At 41.9% G+C, this 21725-nt stretch overlaps 1 protein-coding gene across 3 annotated transcripts; it reads left to right on the top strand.

Moving 5' to 3' along the window:
• The first annotated feature begins 1372 nt into the window (after positions 1-1372).
• On the top strand, positions 1373-21725 carry uso1 (USO1 vesicle transport factor). 3 transcript variants are annotated; one of them, XM_085781145.1, is made up of 27 exons: positions 1373-1625; positions 2944-3030; positions 4420-4484; positions 4621-4697; positions 4967-4978; positions 5331-5384; positions 6724-6824; positions 6927-7029; positions 7126-7181; positions 7743-7863; positions 7973-8151; positions 8256-8396; positions 8806-8894; positions 9013-9167; positions 10186-10391; positions 10536-10556; positions 13945-14055; positions 14202-14320; positions 15380-15561; positions 15666-15787; positions 15932-16070; positions 17725-17891; positions 18576-18641; positions 18823-18921; positions 19015-19119; positions 19325-19540; positions 20752-21725. In XM_085781145.1, the coding sequence occupies exons 1-27, from the start codon at positions 1560-1562 to the stop codon at positions 20830-20832; spliced, it is 2940 nt and encodes a 979-aa protein (XP_085637271.1). In that variant the 5' UTR covers positions 1373-1559; the 3' UTR covers positions 20833-21725. The 3 variants fall into 3 exon arrangements, with proteins under 3 accessions (XP_085637271.1, XP_085637253.1, XP_085637261.1); XM_085781127.1 differs by lacking the exons at positions 4967-4978; positions 5331-5384; XM_085781135.1 differs by lacking the exons at positions 4967-4978; positions 5331-5384; positions 10536-10556.

The following is a 21725-nucleotide window of genomic DNA, read 5'->3' as shown; positions in this document are numbered from 1 at the left end:
TCCAGCTTTCTTGATCAACTCATTGTTATCATCATCCACAGATAAGCTGCCTCCAACAAAGTAAAGCATAAAGCACAGTAGCCCAAACACCTTGATAAAAGACTTGTGCTAATGACAATAGATGACTGAGACTTGGGACCGCATTGTTTTCTCTCCAGTTTAGTTTTATTCACACCTTCAGTCTAGCCTAGCTACTGATTGTTAATCGGCACAGGGGAGATCTTCTCTTTTTTGTTCTCATATGAAGGAGCTGTCACCTGCCTGTGTGCATTTTTGTGAGTGTGTGTGTGTGTGTGTGAGTCAGAGGAGTCCCTAATCAATAGTAGCTATGCAGAGAGATAGGTTAGTGGGTAAAACCACTGACTCTGGATTCAGAGGGGTCTGGATGGAGAAACTTTCTTGGAGCAGCTGGTTGTCCTGTGAATGAATATAAACGTTTTGCTCTATGTGTTCTATGAAGTAAGTCTTAACACTATCCTATTGCAATAACTTACTTTTACTAAAGTAGGTAAATGGTAGGCTATGGATAGCCTACTTCCTCCTCTGTTCTTGTATTATATAGCCTAGCCTATTTCTTTACAAAGGGGTGAAACTGGGTGGAGTTTGTGTATATTATTTTTTGTATTTTGTATTTTTTTTTGTATTTGTCACACAGTTTAATGATTCAGACCTGTGTTGTCATCGATTACTTAGCCTATTAATCTATCATGTAGCCTATCATAAACTGGAGACAAGACCGCAACTCTGTCCAGAGCTTCGCTACTTTTTTTTTTTTTAATTTCCCGTCTCCTTGGTAACAGTAACCATAGTTGTTACATTCCACTTCCGGTACTAGGATTTCAGAATAAGGGCATACATGCAACATCATAAAACATCACACACACTCTCTTCTTTTTTTTCTCTTCTTTAAAAATGTATTTATTTGATGTGCACACCAAAGAAACCAAAACAAAATCATAACCCCCCTCCTCAAAAAAAATGAAAATAAAAAATTATATACCGGTACATCTGTTTGTTGAAATGAAAAGAAAAATAGGGGTCATCATTTCAAATAATCATAATAATAATAATCACACAGAGGTTTTTAATGATTTATAGACGTCTAATGGTTTTTATAGCTTTTCTGTTTTTCATAATGATTGAATGTATTTGGCGGAATACTATTTTGAAATATCAATTTTCATTCGGGAGCTGTGTCACAAACAAGATGTTTTTTTTGGTGTTTTTTTTCCCATCAAACCATTGATGATGAAAAAAACAAGGATTTGTTCTTGTATGTAACATTTTGGCTATTGTTGTTGTTGCCCTTTAAATGATTCCTCCTCTGACTGCTGATCAGCCACGTATCGCCACGTTTGCGCGCCTGCGCAGAGCAGACACGGTTGAGTTCCGGGGTCGATCAGTCAGTCAGTCAGTGTACACAGTGTCACACACACACACACAAAATCATCATTGTGTACACGTTTCCTCTCTCTCTTTCTCTCTGTCTTTTTAAATATATATATATATACACGGACCACGGAGAGGGGAGTCTGACGGTTTCTTCAGAGGGAGTGAAGATGAACTTCATCCGCGGAGTGATCGGAGGGCAGGTCCCGGGGCCGATGCCGTCCGGAGCGGAGACGGTAGGAGAGAGACCAGCCCGGCTAGCTGCTATGGAGCTAGCTGCGGCGGCTAGCTGCGGTTTCACCTCCGTGTGTTGTGTGTGACACAAACTGAGGCTGACCGAGGGGGAAATGTGTTTTATACTGGGAGTTAAAGACTTTTTTCCCAACAAAAAAAAAGAGAAAAAGAAACATATAGATTGATAAAGACACAGGGCCCTGCCTTTTAATGAGTGACAACAGCGAGCTAACAGTCAGAGGGCTAATTAGCTAACGTAGCAGATCTGTCAGTCCGCAGCTGTGGTGGGTCTGTCTTGTCTGTCTGTCTATCCGTGACATATCTACCGTGTTTTACGTGCATGAATGAAAGAAAACACACAGTAAGGAGTATCCGCCTGCAGCCACTCACTCAGTATCTGTCTGTAATACTTTGAAGAAAACATAGCCTATATCTTGACACCCACCATGATAGGAAAAGGAAATCATGATTTTGATAGCACACAGACTGTCATTGCAGCTATCTATTATTTGCAATACGTATTATTCTTCTCTTCTCGTCGGAAAATTCTCATTACCATATTCATCACCCAATTATATCTAAATTACAGCGTTATAAAGTAAACACAAGCTGAAAACCCTCACCTGGTATAAATCCTATGGAACCACCAATTACTATAATAACAAAACACAAAAAAAGTGAAACATACAAGTGTTTGTCAGCAGGACTTTACAGGCCAGAGACACACAATCACATCTTTGTGTGTAGACATTCCTGTTTTGGCTGTTCAGAGGTGCAACTTGTCCTTCCTGCAGACTGTGCTACACATTCCTCATCACCAAAACCTGTGTGTTTTAATTTTTGTGTCATTGCTTTCTTGAAAAACTCCAGCAGCAGTTGTAGCGCAAACACAAACTAACATGTCTCAGCTTGTGGCCTTCTGTTGTGTCATTGTCTAATGAGTCCACTGCGACCCTGAAGAAGGCCAGTGTATCCATGCACATTGGTCTGACTTTGTCATTAGATTATTTCAGACTTTTTTTTCTTTTATACAATACAAAAAAACACAAAATACAATAGTTTTTTCTGCTTCTGATTGGTTAATCAAACCCCAACCCCTTGTGAAGACCCTTACACTGAGGTTGAGATCCACACCTCTAGACTCCTCTAAAACAGCATTGCCTATTCCACACTTTCAGACAATATCATGTCCATCCTGATTTGCAAAATCTCTCCCTCTCCATGCATGAAGACATACACATACTGGGTAATATACATACAAATTAGGTGGAGATGTAATTGTAAACAAAAAAAAAGTAATGATGAATCCTGTGTTGACAGATCCAGAAGTTGTGTGACAGGGTGGCCTCCTCAACCCTCCTAGAAGATCGCAGAGATGCTGTCCGGGCCCTCAAGTCCCTCTCTAAGGTAAAGTGACAGGAGCAGGTTAATGGGATAAGGTGACTCACTCTGCAGTTTATTAGGCACACCCACTATTACTGTATTTGATTTCATTCATGATTATTTTTTTAACCCTCCTGTTGTCCCTCTGGGTCAAATTGACCCAATCCGTTCACTTCCTCCATCCTTCCTTCTTTCCTTCCTTTCTCCCTTTCTCCCTTCCTTCTTTCCACAATCCTTTTTCCCTAGCTTCTTTCCTTCCTTCCTTCCTTCCTTCCTTCCTTCCTTCCTTCCTTCCTTCCTTCCTTCCTTCCCTTCGTCCTTCTTCTTCCTTCCTCTTTTGATCCAGTTGACCTGGTCTGTTCCCTCCCTCCCTCCATCTTTCTTTCCTTCCCTTTTCCCTTCCTTCTTTCCACAATCCTTTACGTCCCTCCTTTCCTTACCTTCCTTCCCTTCATCCTTACTTCTTCTTTTTTGACCCAATCTGTTCCCTCCCTCCATCTATCTTTCCTTCCTTTTTCCCTTCCTTCTTTCCTCCCATCGTTCCCTTTGTCCTTCCTTCCTTCCTTCCTTCTTTCCCTTCGTCCTTCCTGCCTTCCTTCCTTCTTTCTTTCCCTTCGTCCTTCCTTCCTTCCTTCCTTCTATCCCTTTATCCTTCCTTCCTTCCTTCTTTCCCTTTGTCCTTCCTTCCTTCCTTCCTTCCTTCCTTGACCCGGGAGGACAGCAGGAGGGTTAAATCGGGGTGTACATAATAAATTGTAAAATGAGTGAATGTCGAGCAGTTGGTGTCAACTGTATCAACCTTTTTTTTTTTTTCCTGTTGCCCTGTGTTGTATTGTCCTATAAATTAACGGGGACATTTGTTTCCAATGTTTCCTCCTCTGTTACATTGTCTTTTATGTAACATCACAGCCACCAGCATCAGGGGTCATTTCTTACCTCTAAGTTCTGTTCACTTTCAGTTTTTCACTGGCCGCCCCATCAACCATGAATAATGAGTTTATCAGGCATGAATAAGGGGTTTAGGAGGCACAGGGTTGCACATTAATAGGCAAGGGTGTCAGCGCTGGTCAGGAAAACAGATAGATGTGCAGACTTCCTGTATGTAAAAAAAGAAAAGAAAGTTCACCATTGTCATTTTTCTCTGTCTGCATCTTTCTAATCTGGTGCAACATGATGAACTGTCCAGATCTCTCAGATCACTGAAGTACAGAAGTAGAATACAATGTTCATTCAACACATGAGGAGCAAACTAAAAAGAAAAACAATCTTTTAGGTTAAAACGTGAAAGGCATTCTGATATCTTGATGTTTCATTCATGTCATGCACTGTTTTATTTTTAACTGTCTTATAATGATTAGATTATTTCTACAAGGCACTATACATATGGATTTGCCCTGCTGTTATCTGTTGTAGAAATATCGCATGGAGGTTGGCACACAGGCCATGGATCACTTGATTAACATCCTTCAAACTGACAGGTATGTTCATGTAATCCTTGTGCATTTGTTCAGTGTGACATCTGTCACGCTGACAGCTTTGCACCTGTTAAATATATAAAGTTATGTGTAGTAGTAGGTCGTGTGTTTATTTTCCAATTCCATACTTATGTTTTAGGTCGGACTCTGAAATCCTCGGCTACGCTCTGGACACATTATATAACATCATCTGCAACGATGAGGAGGAAGAACAAGGTATTTAACCCTGTCCCGTGATTGTTACAAATTATGAAATTTACCTTTTTCTATTGAATTAATTAATTAATTAATTAATTAATTAATTGGGCGTCCACCATAATTGTCTTGACTGACTGAGCATTCTTCTGTTTGCATGTGTAAAATGAGTTCACTTCATGTGAACTGGACTTCAGTCAATTTGCATTCCCCTCTTCTACACACTGATAATGAGTGCTTCATGTAAAGGTTCTCGTTTCTCTTTTCTCTTCCATGTTTTAACCCTACAGATGAATCAGAAGGTAAAACTCTTTGCCTGTGCATGATGCCACGCCCCCTCTATCCCCCCACCCTCCCACGCCCCCATACCTAACAACCAGCAAGCAACAGTCACACATATCATAGGTTGTTTTTGGTTGGGATGTGGAGAAGGAACACATTAATAGTCTTGATTCTTTTCTATTCACTTTTTCATTCCTCCTGTTTGGAAAAAAAAAATCTGGCTGTGTTTTAGTTGTTGTCATTGGCTTGTTTTCATTGAGAATCAGGCAGCTTGTTTTCTACACTTCTTCACAGTGGTTGAATGAATTCTAGCTTCTGGGTGCAGCTTTAAACTTCCTCTCCCCCCGCCCCGCCCCTCCCATGCCCTCACAGACGCAGTAACCCCTCTCCCTGTCTCAGGGAAGCATAAGAATGTGTCCGTGCCTGGTCAGTACTGAAGCGTAGCCGTTTGTGCAGTAGTAAGAGTCCGACTAGAAAACTAACTAAACTAAAAATCAGTGGTGAAGTGACATGAAGGTGTTTGGGTGGTAACCGGAACGCTTCTCTAATACCGTCACATGCTTCAGCTTCTATCTGCTAATAAATTGTTTCTTTTTGGTATTTTCTCACACTTTAATACCTGGTTAGTTTTTGCACTGTTGTTGTGGTGAAAATGAAAATTATTGAGGGTTTTTTTGGTGTGTGTGTGTGTGTTTTAGTTAGTAGAGATGTTGCCAAATGTAAAAAATAATAAAAAAGCATATTTCCTCATCCCCTCTAACAGTGCAGATAGTTTGTTCCATTTTTGCACAGTTTCATTGGAATATATTTACAGGAACAGATGTTGAGATTCTTGGAAGAAACTACATACACAGATATCTTTGAACTTGTGTGAATTTGTGAACATGTCAACAGACAGATGCTTTTTTTTGCACATGTAGCACACACAAAACAACATTATGATTGAATTTGAGCAGTTTTTCGTCCATCTGTTAATCCCCATTGAGTGAAAGAAGAAATCTAACACTCAGTTTGAACAAGGATTAGCATCACCATTTTAGCACAAAATTGAAATTACTGGAAAACCAGTGAGTTCATGGATGAGCAATAAAGTAATCTCAGCTGTACTGGAGAGGAGGAAGTGAAAAATGACCCACATACATGTCCTGGATACGATTAAACTGACCAGCTCAGGTAATGTTACAATCACCCCAGCTCCCAGAGGAGGATACACTCTGCCTGAATTGGACTTTTTTTTTTAGAAATGGATGTATCAAAACATACGTGGGTCAACACATCTGAAACTATCTGCACGGTTTGATCGTACCAGAGGTGAATGAGAAAATATGTTGTTTTGTAGTTTTTTGTAACCGTCCCTTAGGGAGGAAATACTCTCGCCATACTTAAGCTCTCAGTTAACGGCGCATTAAATGTTTATTCTTGTGTAGTAACCTCACTGAGATCTGTTCAACCTGTCATCCAGCTGTTCCCTCCCTCATCTGTGCCCCCCCCCCCCCCAGTAGGCATGTTCACCAGTATCACCCTGAGCATGTGCACATTTATTGGGGAGATTCACATATTTGTTGTAGCTTCATTGTCGAACTGCAGAAAATGAACCGCTGATTTCGCACAAGGGTCGACAAGGGAGAAGTTTCACATCCAGTAGTGAGCGACCGCTGTGTAACTCAGGCTGATTGCTATGAACAACCCAGCTGGTTTCCCCTCACCAGAGCGACGCCTCCTTCTGCAAGTGTGTCTGATTTCAGCTCTCAACCTCCTTTCGCAGACGAGAACGCCCAGAAGCAGGCGGACGACCTGGGGGCCGAGTTTACAGACAAGTTCATCGAGGACCCGGAGCATGTGACCCTTCTGCTCACTTTGTTGGAGGTATTGAACTGTTTCTGCTCCCGTGGCAGCCGGAGGACGTCTGTGTTAAAACATAATGTCTGAACAGCCGCCCAATGAGTGTTGTTGTTGTTGTGATTGTAGGAGTTTGACTTCCATGTGCGTTGGCCTGCGGTGAAGCTGTTGACTGCTCTCCTCAAGAACCAGGGCGTCCAGGTCCAGGGCGTCATTCTGGTCAGCCCCATGGGTGAGTTCATCCACCTCCAGTTATTTATGCTGCTGACATTTTGTCTTTTTCTTGAGTTCTTTTCTTGACACTACAAATATTTTTCTCCTTCCACAGGTGTTTCCAGATTGATGGACCTATTGGCAGACTCCAGAGAAGTAATTCGCAATGATGTGAGTGAATCTCTCTTTAACATATGAAAACCTCTTGAAATTGACCGTATTTACAGCTTCGCCATCTTTGCTTACGTCGTCACTCGAGGCGGGAAGATTCATCGCCGTCGCATAACGTTACCGTTAACGTTAGCAGTTGCAGCTAATGCTGGCTAACTTAATTCAAATCAATTGAACCCAAATGTTGTTTTACTTTGAAATATGGCCCAACAACCCATGCCTTCCTTAAAGCAGAAGTAAGCGATCCTGTGACCAAACACTCTATGTAAGTGATTTCCGTCGGAAGATATAACTATTTAAGACTTCTGCTTTAAATCTGTATCGACCAGGAAGTGATGAGAGGAAAGCAGTTTATCAGACTCCCGACGTTTGTACGGCTTGCAGCCAGGGAGTTATATGGTTTGTTTACCCACCCCGAGTGACGACGTAAGGAAAGATGGCGACACTGTGAATATGGTCAATTGACGTCTTTGCATCATGACTGTTAGATATAAATGTATAATACCACAACAGCCAAACTTGCAGGAGTTGTGTGAAACCCTGTGCTCTGCTTGTCAACAGGGCTTGCTGTTGCTTCAGCAGCTGACTAAAGGAAATGCTGCCATTCAGAAAATAGTGGCGTTTGAGAACGCATTCGAGCGTCTCCTAGACATCATCACAGAAGAAGGCAGCAGCGACGGAGGTGGGAGTAGAAGTCGATGCGCATACACACCTACGATCTTCAGTGTAGGATGAAATGTTAAGATTGTTGTAGTGACCCTGACCCGTATGGCCGTCCTCCCCGTGTGCAGGTATCGTGGTGGAGGACTGTTTGCTGCTGCTGCTCAATCTGCTGAAAAACAACAGCTCCAACCAGAACTTCTTCAAGGAGGGCTCCTACATCCAGAGAATGAAGCCCTGGTTTGAGGTCGGTGACGACAACTCTGGCTGGTCTGCGCAGAAGGTCACCAACCTCCACCTCATGCTGCAGGTGATTTACAACAGTCACCATGTCGTCGCCTTGTTGCTCAGATCTCCACGTTATCAGTTCAACATCCTGATCAGGCAGTTTTTTCTGTTCCTTCCTGTCACCAGCTGGTGCGAGTCATGGTTTCTCCAGTGAACTCTCCAGGAGCCACATCCAGCTGCCAGAAGTCCATGTACCAGTGTGGTCTACTGCAGCAGCTGTGCACCATCCTCATGGCCACTGGCGTGCCTGCTGACATCCTCACTGAGGTAAAAACCAACAACAATAAACCCAAGTCAAGCCAGTACGACCATCTTTTATATAATGCTAAGTTGCTAAGTAATGTCCCTTTATGGTGACCCCAGCATTCCCTGTTCTAGGGAGTATAGTTTGTATTTTAAAGGTTTAATTTCTTATATTATGGTGGAAAGACCAATCATTCATCTCTGTGTTATTTATGGAATCGCAAATATACTGCTGTGGGATTTAATGGTAATTTACAGATGAATGGATGAGAATGGGGAATTATGTTAATGAACATGTTAACCATGAAAAATCATAATTAAAAGAGAATTTTAAAAAACCCAATAAACCCAATAAATGAAGAGTAGCTCACTCAGGTGCTGCCACATTAAAACCAACTGCGTTCCAACTTGTGATCTGGCCGCTGTCTTTCAGACCATCAACACTGTATCGGAGGTCATCAGGGGCTCACAGGTCAACCAGGACTACTTTGCCTCTGTCAACGCTCCGTCAAACCCACCAAGGTAAGACACAACCAGTGGACCGAGATATTTAAAAAAAACTCCCCTTATCCATCTGAAAGTAAATCCAGCTTAACGCCCTGATTTCCCCCTCTGATCTCTCCTCTCCATTGCTTCATAGACCAGCTATCGTCGTTCTGCTCATGTCCATGGTGAACGAAAGGCAGCCGTTTGTGCTGCGATGTGCAGTCCTCTACTGTTTCCAGTGTTTCCTCTACAAAAACCAGAAGGGCCAGGGGGAGATTGTAGCGACGCTGCTTCCCTCCACTATCGATGGTGAGTGACATAGAGTTAAGAGCTTCATAAGTGGCCTTCAGTTGTTGTTGTTGTTGTTGTTGTTACTGTAGAATGAACATTTGCCTCTGCTTCAACTTTAAACAATTATAAGTTCCCATTGAGGAGTGAATTGCACCAATTAAATGTAAAATGAAAGTTTAATGGGTAGGTTTCCTCAGTCATTGTGTCATAGATTTAGCAAAACACTCACAGAATAATCTACATGCAATGATGCAGAGAGAAACTAGAAGATAGAAAACAGCATCACTTGAAAGGGTACTAAAATAAAAAAAATAGATCACAGGTCACAGCCTCATTAAAGGGATACTTCACCCAGAATCGATAATTCACCAATTTTCTACTCACCCTTATGCCAAGGAAGGGTTCAGAAAACTTTCTGAGTTATCAAAACGCTTTTGGAGTTCCAGGGGGGGTCCGGCTGGCAACAGATTTTCATATAATGGTGGTGGATAGTGCTCAGTTTTGAATCATCCAAAACACACACTATGAAACATCCAAATACCTCCATACTGCTCGTCCGTACTGACCCAAGTGTCCTGAAGCCGCCACATGAAAAAGTTGTTCTGAAAAAATTAATTTGATCAACAACAAGGCTAAAAACAGAGATCAAATTATTTTTTTCCAAACAACTTTTTCATGTCGCGGCTTCAGGACACTTGGGTCAGTACGCACGAGCAGTATGGCGGTATCTGGATGTTTCAGTGTGTGTTTTGGACGATTCAAGAGTGAGCACTATCTACCGCCATTATATGAAAATCCGTTGCTAGCTGGACCCCCGTTTTGATGACTCCGAAAGTTCTCCAAACCCTTCCTTGGCATGACGATGAGTAGAAAATTGGTGAATTATTGATTCTGGGTGAAGTATCCCTTTAAGAGCGATGATATTATGTAAGACAAAACCTCCGGTGTCATTTCCTTCCTTGTTTTGGATGGACTGTTGTTTATTCTGCCTGATTCCTTCTACTTTGTTATTCATTGACTCATTTTTTCTCCACAGCCAACTCCATCTCTGCGGGCCAGCTGCTGTGTGGAGGCCTGTTCTCAGCAGACTCTCTGTCCAACTGGTGTGCCGCCGTGGCGCTGGCTCACGCCCTGCAGGACAACCTCACCCAGAAGGAGCAGCTGCTGAGGGTGCAGCTCGCCACCAGCCTGGGCAAACCCCCCGTCTCTCTGCTGCAGCAGTGCACCAACATCCTCTCCCAGGTAGGACAGTAAAACAACAACAACAACAACAACAAAAAGACGACACTTGAATGAAGGGGGATGCTGACAGGCTAAAGCATTTGTTTAACGTGCACAAGTGTCAACAACAGTGAACAGAACAGTCACATTATTGTGATTTTGCAGGGAGATAAGATCGTCCGGCGGGTGAGTAAAGAGCGTGTGTGTGTACTGTGTGTGTGTGTGTGTGTTTTTAAGTGTTTGGGCGGCACCTGTCCTGATTATTTTGGCTTGGCATCTGTAGTAGGGGTCTTGATGGCCCGCGTGTTGGGGGATCTTGCTTCCCTTTAACCCTTCACTACCCCTCCTTCGTCCCTAACTTATGGCTTTGACCCAGTTCTTCCTCATACGGGTGGCACACGGGTGCACTCCTTCACTGTTCACTGGTGGAGTGTGTGGGGAAGTACACAAGTGAACACCCAAGAGAGGTTCAGAGAAAAGGGACACAGCAGCTGTTTTTTATCCTAACGCCTGCTTTGAGCTGTGATCTCGGACCGTTTGTTGTGCTGCAAGCCGTCCTCTTGTCTGTTCAGGAAGTTTTGAGCTGCAGTGGCTTTTGGGGCCTTTTCCTGTCCAGGTTCTTATTCTTATTCCTGCTTCCAAATGTGATCAAACTTTACACTGAGGAGCGGATCGATCAGTTTTTACTTTGGGCTCAGAAAGATGGTTCTAAAATAGGTATTTAGAGATTTTAGAGTTGAGATAAAGGTTTACGTTAGTCAGTTATTAATCTAATCACCTCGGGGTTTCTCAGTTTAAATTCATGCAGCCCTTGGAGTTGCCAATTCCTCTGTTTTTCTCCAGTTGTAGATTTTGCAATGCGAGTGTACGGCAGCCTGCTAGTCTGTAAGGAGCTTTATGTTCCTTCCAACAAGCCATTTGTGTAAGGGCCAGGTAACTTCAGTAGCTCGCTCTACATAATCAGATAAACACGGGGTCGGTGGCGTATCATGTCTGAAACTCCATTCACTCCATTATTGGCCAGCTGTTTGGTGCCTGGCATCGAACCAAGTATTCGTGGCACATTTCACCTGAACACCCGAGTGCAGCGCTACTGTATGAATGTCTCACTGAGAGAGACTGTCTGAAATAGTGTCCCATTTTTACCATATGAGCTTTATAACCGCATCTTATTTCTGACATGTCATATGAACTAGTTGTGAGAAACCATAAACTGGAGGTCCAGGAGGTTGAGCAGTACAAGGGTCAAGAAGATCAGCTTTACATAAAGCACACTCAGCTCTGTATCTCCATGATGGCTTTCTTTCCACAGCTGGTGTTTTGTTTATTGACGTGGGCTATAATTAGTGAGAAAGACAGTGGACACGTGTAGCTGCTACCTGAACACAGCAGCCAAAGATCAATGATGAGCTTCATAGATGAGTGATTGGGGAAGTGTTGGAGGAAGCTGTTGGACAAACCTGGTAAAGCCACATCTGGTTCATCAGGTTATACTCTGAATATCTGACAGGGAACAAATAAGCCGCCATGATGAAGAACTAACTTGAAGTTAATTGGAAATAAAGAGACCAGCAGGTGCAAGCAGCAGAATTTGGTTTTGCACACTGGCTCTTAAGAGGTTTCCCTGTGAACTGTGGAGGTTTTACACACTCATCCAACTGGAAGGAGACCAGTCAGACCAGTACAACACATCGCCCCCGACACAAGCACAGAGAAGGGACCTATGTTTGTTCGATTAATACTTGTGGTCATTTTCCTTTCTTTTTGTTTTCTCCTTCATTTTTGCATTACGTCAAATTTGGAGACAAAATCTGAAAAGGTGAATTCGTAAGTTTTTGCTGTATGGAATGCTGATAAGTTTTTTTACCCACACGTTCATTTCTCAAAGCTTCATAACTCGATGAGTTTTGGCATCTTTTGTTTCACTCCAGAAAAAAGAGGTCTGCGCTTCTTAAAGGGACAACGAGGAGTTTTGGAAAAGCGAAGCGTTTTCACACTACATTTATGAGCCTCCGCACTCACCGTAAAATTCTTTGACCGGCGCAAGACGGACTCATGTTTTCATTCATCAATAATTAAAGTCAGAGGTTCAAAGAGGTTCACATACCGTCGTAGTTCCGACCATAAACAGCGATTCAGCTGCGTTATTCTCATTAAGGAAACGCTGGTCGGCTCGACCAGCATCTCCGCCACCACTAATAATAACAAAATAACGATAGAGACAGAACGATATATTTATCGAAAATGGGCCCATTAACAAGTGTGGGTAGCGGAGATTCATCCACATTAACGTGAGACTTTTTTATAACCGAATAGAAACTCCTCGTTGTCCCTTTAAAGCATGTTGTGTATTAATAAGTGTTAATGCACCAGCCTATTAGCAGCAGCAGCAGCAGTGTAAGAGAGAGTACAGATCCCACTCATCTCTGCACTGTGTTTTGATCTGTACTGATTTTATCTATTTACATCCCAACTCCATGAAAATCATCTGTTCTTCTGTTTGATTGAGATTAATAATTCAAAACTAACACAAGTTTACTATAAATATTCATTGGAAGCCGACTTTGTGAAGAGGAAGAAAATCCAGATGAAGGTCTGCTGTAGATCTGAAACCTCGTACATGTTTCTCAAAGCTGTTTTCATGGAAATGCATGATCACTTTGGTTTCATCGTCAGAAAACACATTTCAGTGGCTTTTGCTTTGCATGTGCTGATAGCTCGAAACAATAACATTTTCGTTGCAGTTTCAAAATGTTTTGATTATTAGTTATTTGCAGAATGAAGATTACATACTAAGCACAAAATACTAGAACATTTTGAAGTGAAGGAATCCCCGATGGCTGGATGTAAAGATAATGGGTTTTTTATTTTAGGCCTTATAGACGCTGATTTCCTGAAACAGAACTGCATGGGTAACAACCTTGTTTGAATCTACTGAATATATTAATTTTGAATGTGTCCTAGTCTTTTGTTTCTCTTATTAACTACTAATGGGTGATGTGATTGAGGTCCTTCGATTAACATGATTTAATTTGTCAGTTCATCATTATTTTTTTTGTTGAGCTGCACTTTTTTTTGTTTTGTTTATACTTACAACATGTTTGAATTGGAGAAAAATTGGCCCTATCGGAAGTGTTGCTTAATTTTGTCCAAACACAATCAACCTTTGTGACCATTTCATCAGCCGCTTTGTTTTACTGGTTGAATCTAAAACATTGGCGATACTTTTGTTTGGTTTTCTTTTTGTTCTCTCGCCAAATGCCATTTATAACTTCTTCTTTAAATAAATAACAAAAATTGATGATTGATTTATGTTCCAATCTGGACTTAAACTAAAAGTCTATGACAAAATGAAAGTGGTTTCCATTCTGATAGAGGTTATGAACATGTGCTGTGATGTACATAAACTCCCATATGTAACATCTGGTTCTTCGTTGTCTGGACTTCAGATGTTTTAATATCTCTAGAACGTAACATCTGTCGTCGTCATTGGATTCTCGTCAGCGGGTTGTTAACTGTCATTTCAGATGCACGTCGTGTTGACCTGTCTGTTGTTTTATGTTGTGCTCCACAGGGCAGTAAAGTACAGACGAGGGTGGGCCTCCTCATGCTGCTGTGCACGTGGATCAGCAACTGTCCGATCGCTGTCACACACTTTCTACACAATCAGGAAAATGTTCCCTTCGTATCCTTGTGAGCCGCTTGTCACTGGCGCTCAAACAGCACATTCATACAGCATATTCAACCCGCAGGTTTAAAGGGTTGTGGGAGATTGTTGCTGCAGTCTGAACCAGTGTTGAATGAATCCTTGACCTTTGGTGCCTCCTGTAGCTGACGGCTCAGATCTCAGAGAACCTGGGAGAGGACGAACGGCTGGTCCAGGGCCTGTGTGCGCTGCTTCTCGGCATCTGCATCTACTACAACGACAACTCACTGGAGAACTACACCAAGTAAGCAACACAAGAAAACAGATTGTTTCTGATAAATCGCATCAGTCGGATTCCTCCCCCCTCTCCACAGCAACTCACTGGAACTTGCATTGGTATATTTCTAATAGATAGATAGATACTTTAATAATCCTTCACAGGAAATTGCAATTATTACAGCAGCTGTGCATTCAAGCATTCATTCATCAAAAAAAAAAAACAGATCTATCAAACAAAATACATAAAAAAAAATACATATGAGGTAAAAAAAATAATTAAAAAGCTATGACTGGAGTATTAAAGTGAAACTGTAGTGGGAGCTCTGTAGAGAAAAAACAGACTTGCATAGTTCACCTTTAATATTTGCAGCTGTAGCTTTGATGGTGAAGCAATTTGTCCTTTTTATCGTGTTTCCACCTAATTTAGACAGGTGACAGTGCTGCTTCTTTTAGTGCCTCTTGAACACTTTTATTCAATAACACCTTCCTACCTTTGTTCTGCTTAACAGTTTGTAACAGGAGGATCAATACAGCTTTTCTTTCCCTGCCTTACGTTGCTGATAGAGGGAAACCTTCCCCGCCCTTTGGACCGGTGCTGTTTAAAAAGCCAAAGACTGGTCACGCTAAATATTGATTTGATTTAGATTTTCCTCTGTTTACTGCATTTCTTAGGAAGTTAAGAAGTATTTCATCACTGAATTTGAACTGTTGAGGAACGGGTAAACTTTGAGTCAAGCAGACAGGCTGCCGTCGTGCTGAGGAAACCGACTCATTCAGTGTGTGGTGCTTATTTATGTTTTGATTTTAATTCAATGATGACGTCAGGCAGATACAAGTAGCATTTTTTTTTTTACTGCACTTGAGTCTCTGTCTTGTCACTACAGGAATATTTTTCCTTCCCTGAGCCCTTTGTTGTGCAGTAAACATGCACCTACAGTATATTTATAGTTATATATGTATGTGTGGAGAGGTAATCAGGTTTCTCTGGCAGAGAAACAACCAGACTGTTCTTCTTCGTCCTTTAACCTCATGAAGCATCTTGTGTCCCGGTTTAGACTCTCCCTGTCCCTTCTGTCCCCTTCAGAGAGAAACTAAAGCAGCTGATCGAGAAGCGCATTGGAAAGGAAAACTTTGTAGAGAAACTGGGCTTCATCACCAAACACGAGTTGTACTCGCGGGCGGCCCAGAAGCCGCAGCCCGTCTTCCCGTCTCCAGAGCAGATGCTGTTCGATCACGAGTTCACCAAGCTGGTCAAAGAACTGGAGGGTCAGTTTTTTTTTCTTCTTCCTTCCAGTAATATCTCATGTTTTATCTTCCAGTTTCAGACGTTCATGAGGTTTAATGAGACGTTTACCATCTACTCTAACCAGGTGTCATCACGAAAGCAGTTCACAAATCCAGCGAGGAGGAGAAAAAGGAGGAGGAGGTGAAGAAGACATTAGAGCAACATGACAACATCGTAACTCAGTACAAAGAGCTGATCAGAGAACAGGTAAACACACTCATACTCCTTTAACAGGGGCAATGTGCTGTTTTAAGCTCTACATGTGGTTTGTTTTTCATTTGTGTGCATTCACTTATATTTGATGTACTATTGTACTACTGACTGTGTTAACTGTAACTGTGTGACCTTCAGGATGCTCAGATCCAGGAACTGAAAGAGCAGGTCGAGTCCATGACGTCTCAGAACGAACAGATGCAGACGACAGTCACTCAGCAGCTGTCCCAGATCCAGCAGCACAAAGACCAGTACAACATCCTCAAGCTAAAATTAGGTGGGTTCACTTCACTTCACAGCTGCTTGTTCTGTCCTCTAGAAAGTATCAGAGTTGCACCGACTAACACGAACCAGTGTAAAGCCTGCTTTATGCTTCTGCGTCCAGTCGACAGCGTACCCTCACCAAGTCCTTCGTCCACTCAGGACGTCATTTCTGGTAGTAAACTTTCCGGGTGTGGCAAATTTCGCCCCATTCTCTTTCTCAACTTGTTGAGTGGGTGTACAGACGACCTCCACAAACGTCTTCTCCTTCATCTGTGAATCCGCATTTGCAATAAAAGCATTTGTTGTTCAACATCGATCAACTCTAATTCCAAAAAACACCTGTTCCACTTCGGCCGCCGATGTTCACGGTGCCCAGAAGATAAACACATTTCACAAATAATGACTCAATGATGAAATAATGAAACCACACACACACACACCCAGCAGAATGGTGGTGGCAACGCGTTCCCTTGACGCAGAACTTTGAAAGGTCACACACACACACACACAGTTTATTTATAAAGCACATTTAAAAACAACCTCAGTCGACCAAAGTGATGTACAGTTGTAAAAATACAATATAGTTAATCATAAACACTATAATAAATAAAAACAAAAACAGGGAATAATAATCACTCAATTTAAAACAAATTTAGAAGGTGCACAATGGCATCGAGCAGTAAATGCCCTAAAGACCACCTACCTATATATATTTTAACCAGCCTGGCTCTTGTATTTATTAGTTAGTTAGTTTTGGACGTCATCCAGCTGGTTATGACAACGTTTTACTGCTTCATAGCTGAGATACGGGGCAACAGTGATATGCAGCGACATCCCTAGATATAATTTTACCACATTAGGCAACCACCAACATGATCAGAGGGTTTTTATAGGAATAGCTCAGTTTATGAGAAATAAGCTCTTTTACTTTCTTTTGCAAACAGAAATAATTTGTGGTTATTGGGAAGTTTCATGCTCTAACCAGTTCTTGGTAAACAGTGACAGTGAGTTAGTCACTTTTAAAACCTCAGGTTTTCGTGTTTTGTTTACACATGAAACAAGCAGAATTGCTTAAGATTGATAATTTGGGAGATGAGAGTTAAGAGGACTTTGTTTTTTTTTTAATTGTGGAGAAAGCCTGTATGAACAGTGTATGAACGCATGACCTGAATTTCTCTTTAAACAGGCCAACAGTCCAACTTCATAATATAAACGTTTTAGGGAAATGAAAATAAAAGTCACAGGTACAACTGTGTGAATGAATGAGAAAAATGCAAGTGCTTTGAATAGAAACTGGATCTGTCTGATAACTCGCATGCTTCCTCTGTTCTCTGTAATAACACATCAGAGAAATTTAGTTGGAGAGTAATCTTACATCAAAAGTAAAGCACATGCCTCCTATATCTCACTGGGTAGAGGAGACACTCCATATGCATAGGCATAAGTCCTCACTGCAGCGGCCTTTTGCTGCGTGTCTTTGTCTCCCCGTATCCTGTCTCTGTCCAGCTATCCTGTCAATTAAAGGTATAAAAATCCCCCCAAAATGCTTAGAAATGCTAAGAATAAAAACAAAAGTAAAGCAGGAGCCGTATAGCAATCTGTCTAAACTCTTGTCTTTTACAATTATTTACATTACACTTCACTTGTGTGTGTGTTTGATCCTTCAGGTAAGGATAACCAGAGTCAGTCAAACAGCCAGGGAGACGCCTCCCAGGTGAACGGCCTGCAGACAGAAGAGCTGACTCAGCTCAAAGAGGAGGTGGAGGAGCTGCGCAAGCAACACACACTCCTGCAGACACAACTTGGTGACAAAGACGCACTCATCAACACCCTGGTTAGTAAAGTCTGGATACAGTACACATTTGTGTGTATGTGTGTGAGTCTGGGGGTTGATTTCTGGGGCACAATGAAATAAGACTTGCAATCGGGTGTTTGTGAGTGTGTTAGTGTGTGTTAATGTGAGCTTCTAGTGGAGATGGAAACACCGTCCTCCACACACAGCTCACTAACACCCAGGGGAGTGTTTCCCAAGCAGCAGCAGCAGTGGCCACTGTTCGGCCACTGCACAATGATTGATCGGTAGACGAGCTGCTCTCCATTTCACCCCGGACAAAAACAATCAACCTTATTACACAAATTACGTTTGGCTTTGTCTGGTCTAATCAGAGCCATATACAGTACATAAATGTAAATAGCCTCTGAATAATGCATTATATGACATATAGTCGCTACAACTGAACTTCCAAACAAACGCTGGCGAGCACAAGTTTGTGTTACTCACATGTTGTTAGTTGTTCTGCAAGTAATTCGTCAGCTAGAAGAAAATTAATCAGCAGCCTTTGGGAAAAGATGAATATTTTGACACGGTTACAAACAAAACAACTGATCAGTGAAACAAGCAGATTGATCATTACTGAAAATGGCTGTTTTCTTACAATACAAAGAACTGTGTGTAGAGTTTTACCCTGTCACTGTGAAAATGACATGTATTATGTTTTTACTGTGTGTGTGTGTGTAGAGGTCAGAGGCGGCACAGACGGCAGAGGGTTCAGCAGGAGCATCAGAAAACACAGAGCTGCTCAAGGTGAGGTTCATCATCATCACTCTTCACTTCCCCAATTTGATTCAAACACCAGTCAAATATTTGTGTTCAAACTTCCACTGGTCCTATATGTTTTAGTCCTGATAAAAACTAAAAAGGTCTGAGGCGTACCTGGGTTTTGATAATTAATTTTTATATTGTTTTTTTGTGCTTTTTGTTGCAGGAGCTGGAGGCTTTGAGGAGTCAGGTTCAGTCCCAGTCGACAGAAATCAACCAGCTTCAGATGGAGAGACAAGAGCTGGTCCAAATAGTTGAGGCCGGGGTAAATACAGCGCTAACATTACAGCTCGCACCAAATACTATCACATTATTCTGAACACGAAGCAACTGAACGTCACTCTGTATCGTCTCCCAGTCCTCAGATGTCGTCCCCAGCAGCGACGGCCCATTAGACCCAGCCAAGGTGGCAGAACTTGAGAACAGACTTTCAGCACAGACGACTGAGGCAGAGAGACTGAAGGTGTGGAGAAGATCTGTGCAACAATTTATCTGTGCTCTGTCAAATCTCTGTTGTTGTTTTTTTATTGGATTCCATCATTTGTTTTTGAGATAAAAGCTGATGAAAATACATGTGTATTAAATGTTCAGGGAGGTTTTGAATGTCTGTCATTGGTATCTTAATCTCATCATTCTCTCTTGTGTCGCCCCCGTCTTTGTCGGTTCAGGGGGAGACAAAGAGCTTGTCGGAGAGCCGGGCAGACCTAGAGCAGCAGCTGGCTTCGGCCACCAGCACGGTGGCCATCCTGCAGACGGAGAAGGCAAAGCTGCAGACGGAGGTTCAGGAGTCCAAGAAGGAGCAGGACGACCTGCTGATGCTGCTGGCCGACCAGGACCAGAAAATCCACAGCCTCAAACAGAGGCTCAAAGACCTGGGAGAGACGGTAGACAAAACCACCAGTTTTATATTTTTCTGAAGTCATCAGGACGTAGAGGAGTTTGAACTTTGACTACCATGTTATCATTAAGTGTACAGAGGAATGGTGGTGTAATGAGTTAGTGGAGAAATAGGTCGACTGATTTACTGTTAAAAAAAAAAAAAAAACATGAGTTGAAAATAATGTTTCACTTCAAGTTCCAATAACAGATAATTTTGCTACATATAAATCTTTTTTTCTTAAAGGCAGGGACACAGCATCTTATCGACAAAATCTTGGATCAATTTCTTTTTGTTGACAAACTTATTCAACACAAAAAAGTAACTACATGATAAAATACAGTATTGCTCTCCACTGTACGGTTAGAAAAAGACAAAATTTAAATACACAAAGTTTACAGTTTAGATTAAAAATGATAAATCTGCACTGACAAAAATGAACGGTAAGTGACTAAATTATTAAAACAATGCAGTGAGTGGTGTAATGTTTCTCGTTTGACTCCTGCTCTTGTTCTCTTATTTCAAAACCTGAACATGTGACAACATGAGGATGATAAAACTGCAGATAGAGCAGTGATGTAACTGAGTGAGAATGACGTGTAATATGCAGCTTGACTCACAGTTTAATCGGATGTCAGGACCCATCCCTCTTCACGCCTATGACACCTCACCTCATCAACAAGACAGGGCAACCTGATTGATGGATTTTGAAAATAATTTCCATCATTAGATTGTTATCAGATATGACAGGAAATGAGTGAAAAGCCAAAAAAAAAAAAAAAGATACCTGACCAGACTTGAATCAAAGCTCAGTGGGAAGGAAACCTGTGTCAGGGAAAAAACCCAAGACAAAAAAAGTCAGCTCAGCTAATTTCCCCACACCACTCGCTGCTGTTTGGGAAGCTCATTGTATTGCTGTGAGCTCACTGTAGTTACTGCATCTAGAAAGAACCACGATAGAGAGATTTTATTGAGAAAATCAAGCTAAACTGTCAAACTTGAGGGAGACAAGAGAAGAAAAGTGGAAATTACACCCCCAAAACATGCATCTTTGTGTGTTTTAGTGACGTCTCAGCTCAGCCAGCCACTGTAACCGTGGCAGCAGCTGTTGGAAGTAGAGATGTCATGACCAGTGAGCTGCGTATTATGACGGAGGAATAACTGCTCGGCCGTGTTTTGTGTGTTTGCTTTAGTTAGACTGTGACCCTTGCCTTACAGGTGGAAGATGAAGACGACCTCGACGCCAGGGACCAAACGGACGACGATGATGAGGAGGAGGAGGATGAAGATGAGGACTAGAGGGGAAAAAAAACAAAAACAAAACACTGACAGAAGAGAAGGAAGCGATGGGAACTTGTCTGCTAACAGGCAAGAAAAGACTTTACAGAAACACGCGAGAGAAACTCAAGAATAGGACTAATATACTGAAGGATTGTCTTTATCCAGCTGCCATGCTATCTTCAATTTTCTTCCCCCCCTTCACGGTCACATCACTCACATTTGTTCAAGTTCCTCTGTCCAAAACTTCAGTTTCCAGTGTCGGCTAAAAGTTTCAACATGTCAGTGCATTCATCTCTGCTACGTTCACCATCAGTTTGTGATGGTTTTTTTTTTTTTTTTTTTTACCAGTCTTGTGGTTATTGTAACGTATTGTCATATAGTTTGTAATCACGCTAGGTTCATTTTAACGCACAAGAGTTACCTGGAACATTTAGGAAGGAGGATTTAAATTGTAGCAACAACAAAAAAAAACAAAGCAAATATTGACAGATTTAATGTTGTTCTCATTTTCCCCATCCTGCACTCCTGCTCTCACCAGACGTATGATGCATTAGGATCACCCGCCCCGCAAGCAAACATGTCACTGTGCTGCACCCTGGATTTGTCTGCCTTCACACCCCCGTTGAGTTCAAGTTCAGTGTCACAGTATTTCAAACACAACAACACTTGTTCCTTTTTGACAAACGAAACCCTAACTGCTCTACAATATGCTGCAAAACACTGAGAGAAAAGATGTAAAGACAAAAAAGATATTTTTGCAACTTTTTGTCCAGTACTGGCATTCAGCTTCTGTATGATATTGTGTAACTTATCAATTTATGAGCCACATTGAAATGAATAAAGAATCTATGGGTCTGTGTGCCTGTATGGAGACGTAATTGTAGATAAATTAAATTTTACTAAATCCACAA

The sequence above is a fragment of the Trachurus japonicus genome, chromosome 1 (genome assembly GCF_045865225.1).
Source record: "Trachurus japonicus isolate A0001 chromosome 1, Traja_1.0".
NCBI classification, from domain to species: domain Eukaryota; kingdom Metazoa; phylum Chordata; class Actinopteri; order Carangiformes; family Carangidae; genus Trachurus; species Trachurus japonicus.
This window is presented reverse-complemented; position numbering and strand designations above follow the sequence as displayed.

Bases quoted from the DNA above. Each gene is read 5' to 3' on its own strand.
- uso1 (XM_085781145.1), top strand. From the start codon at position 1,560: ATGAACTTCATCCGCGGAGTGATCGGAGGGCAGGTCCCGGGGCCGATG. The intron at 15,788-15,931 runs GTAAACACACTC...TGTGACCTTCAG, and splicing joins AAGAGCTGATCAGAGAACAG to GATGCTCAGATCCAGGAACT. The intron at 19,120-19,324 runs GTGTGGAGAAGA...TTGTCGGTTCAG, and splicing joins CTGAGGCAGAGAGACTGAAG to GGGGAGACAAAGAGCTTGTC.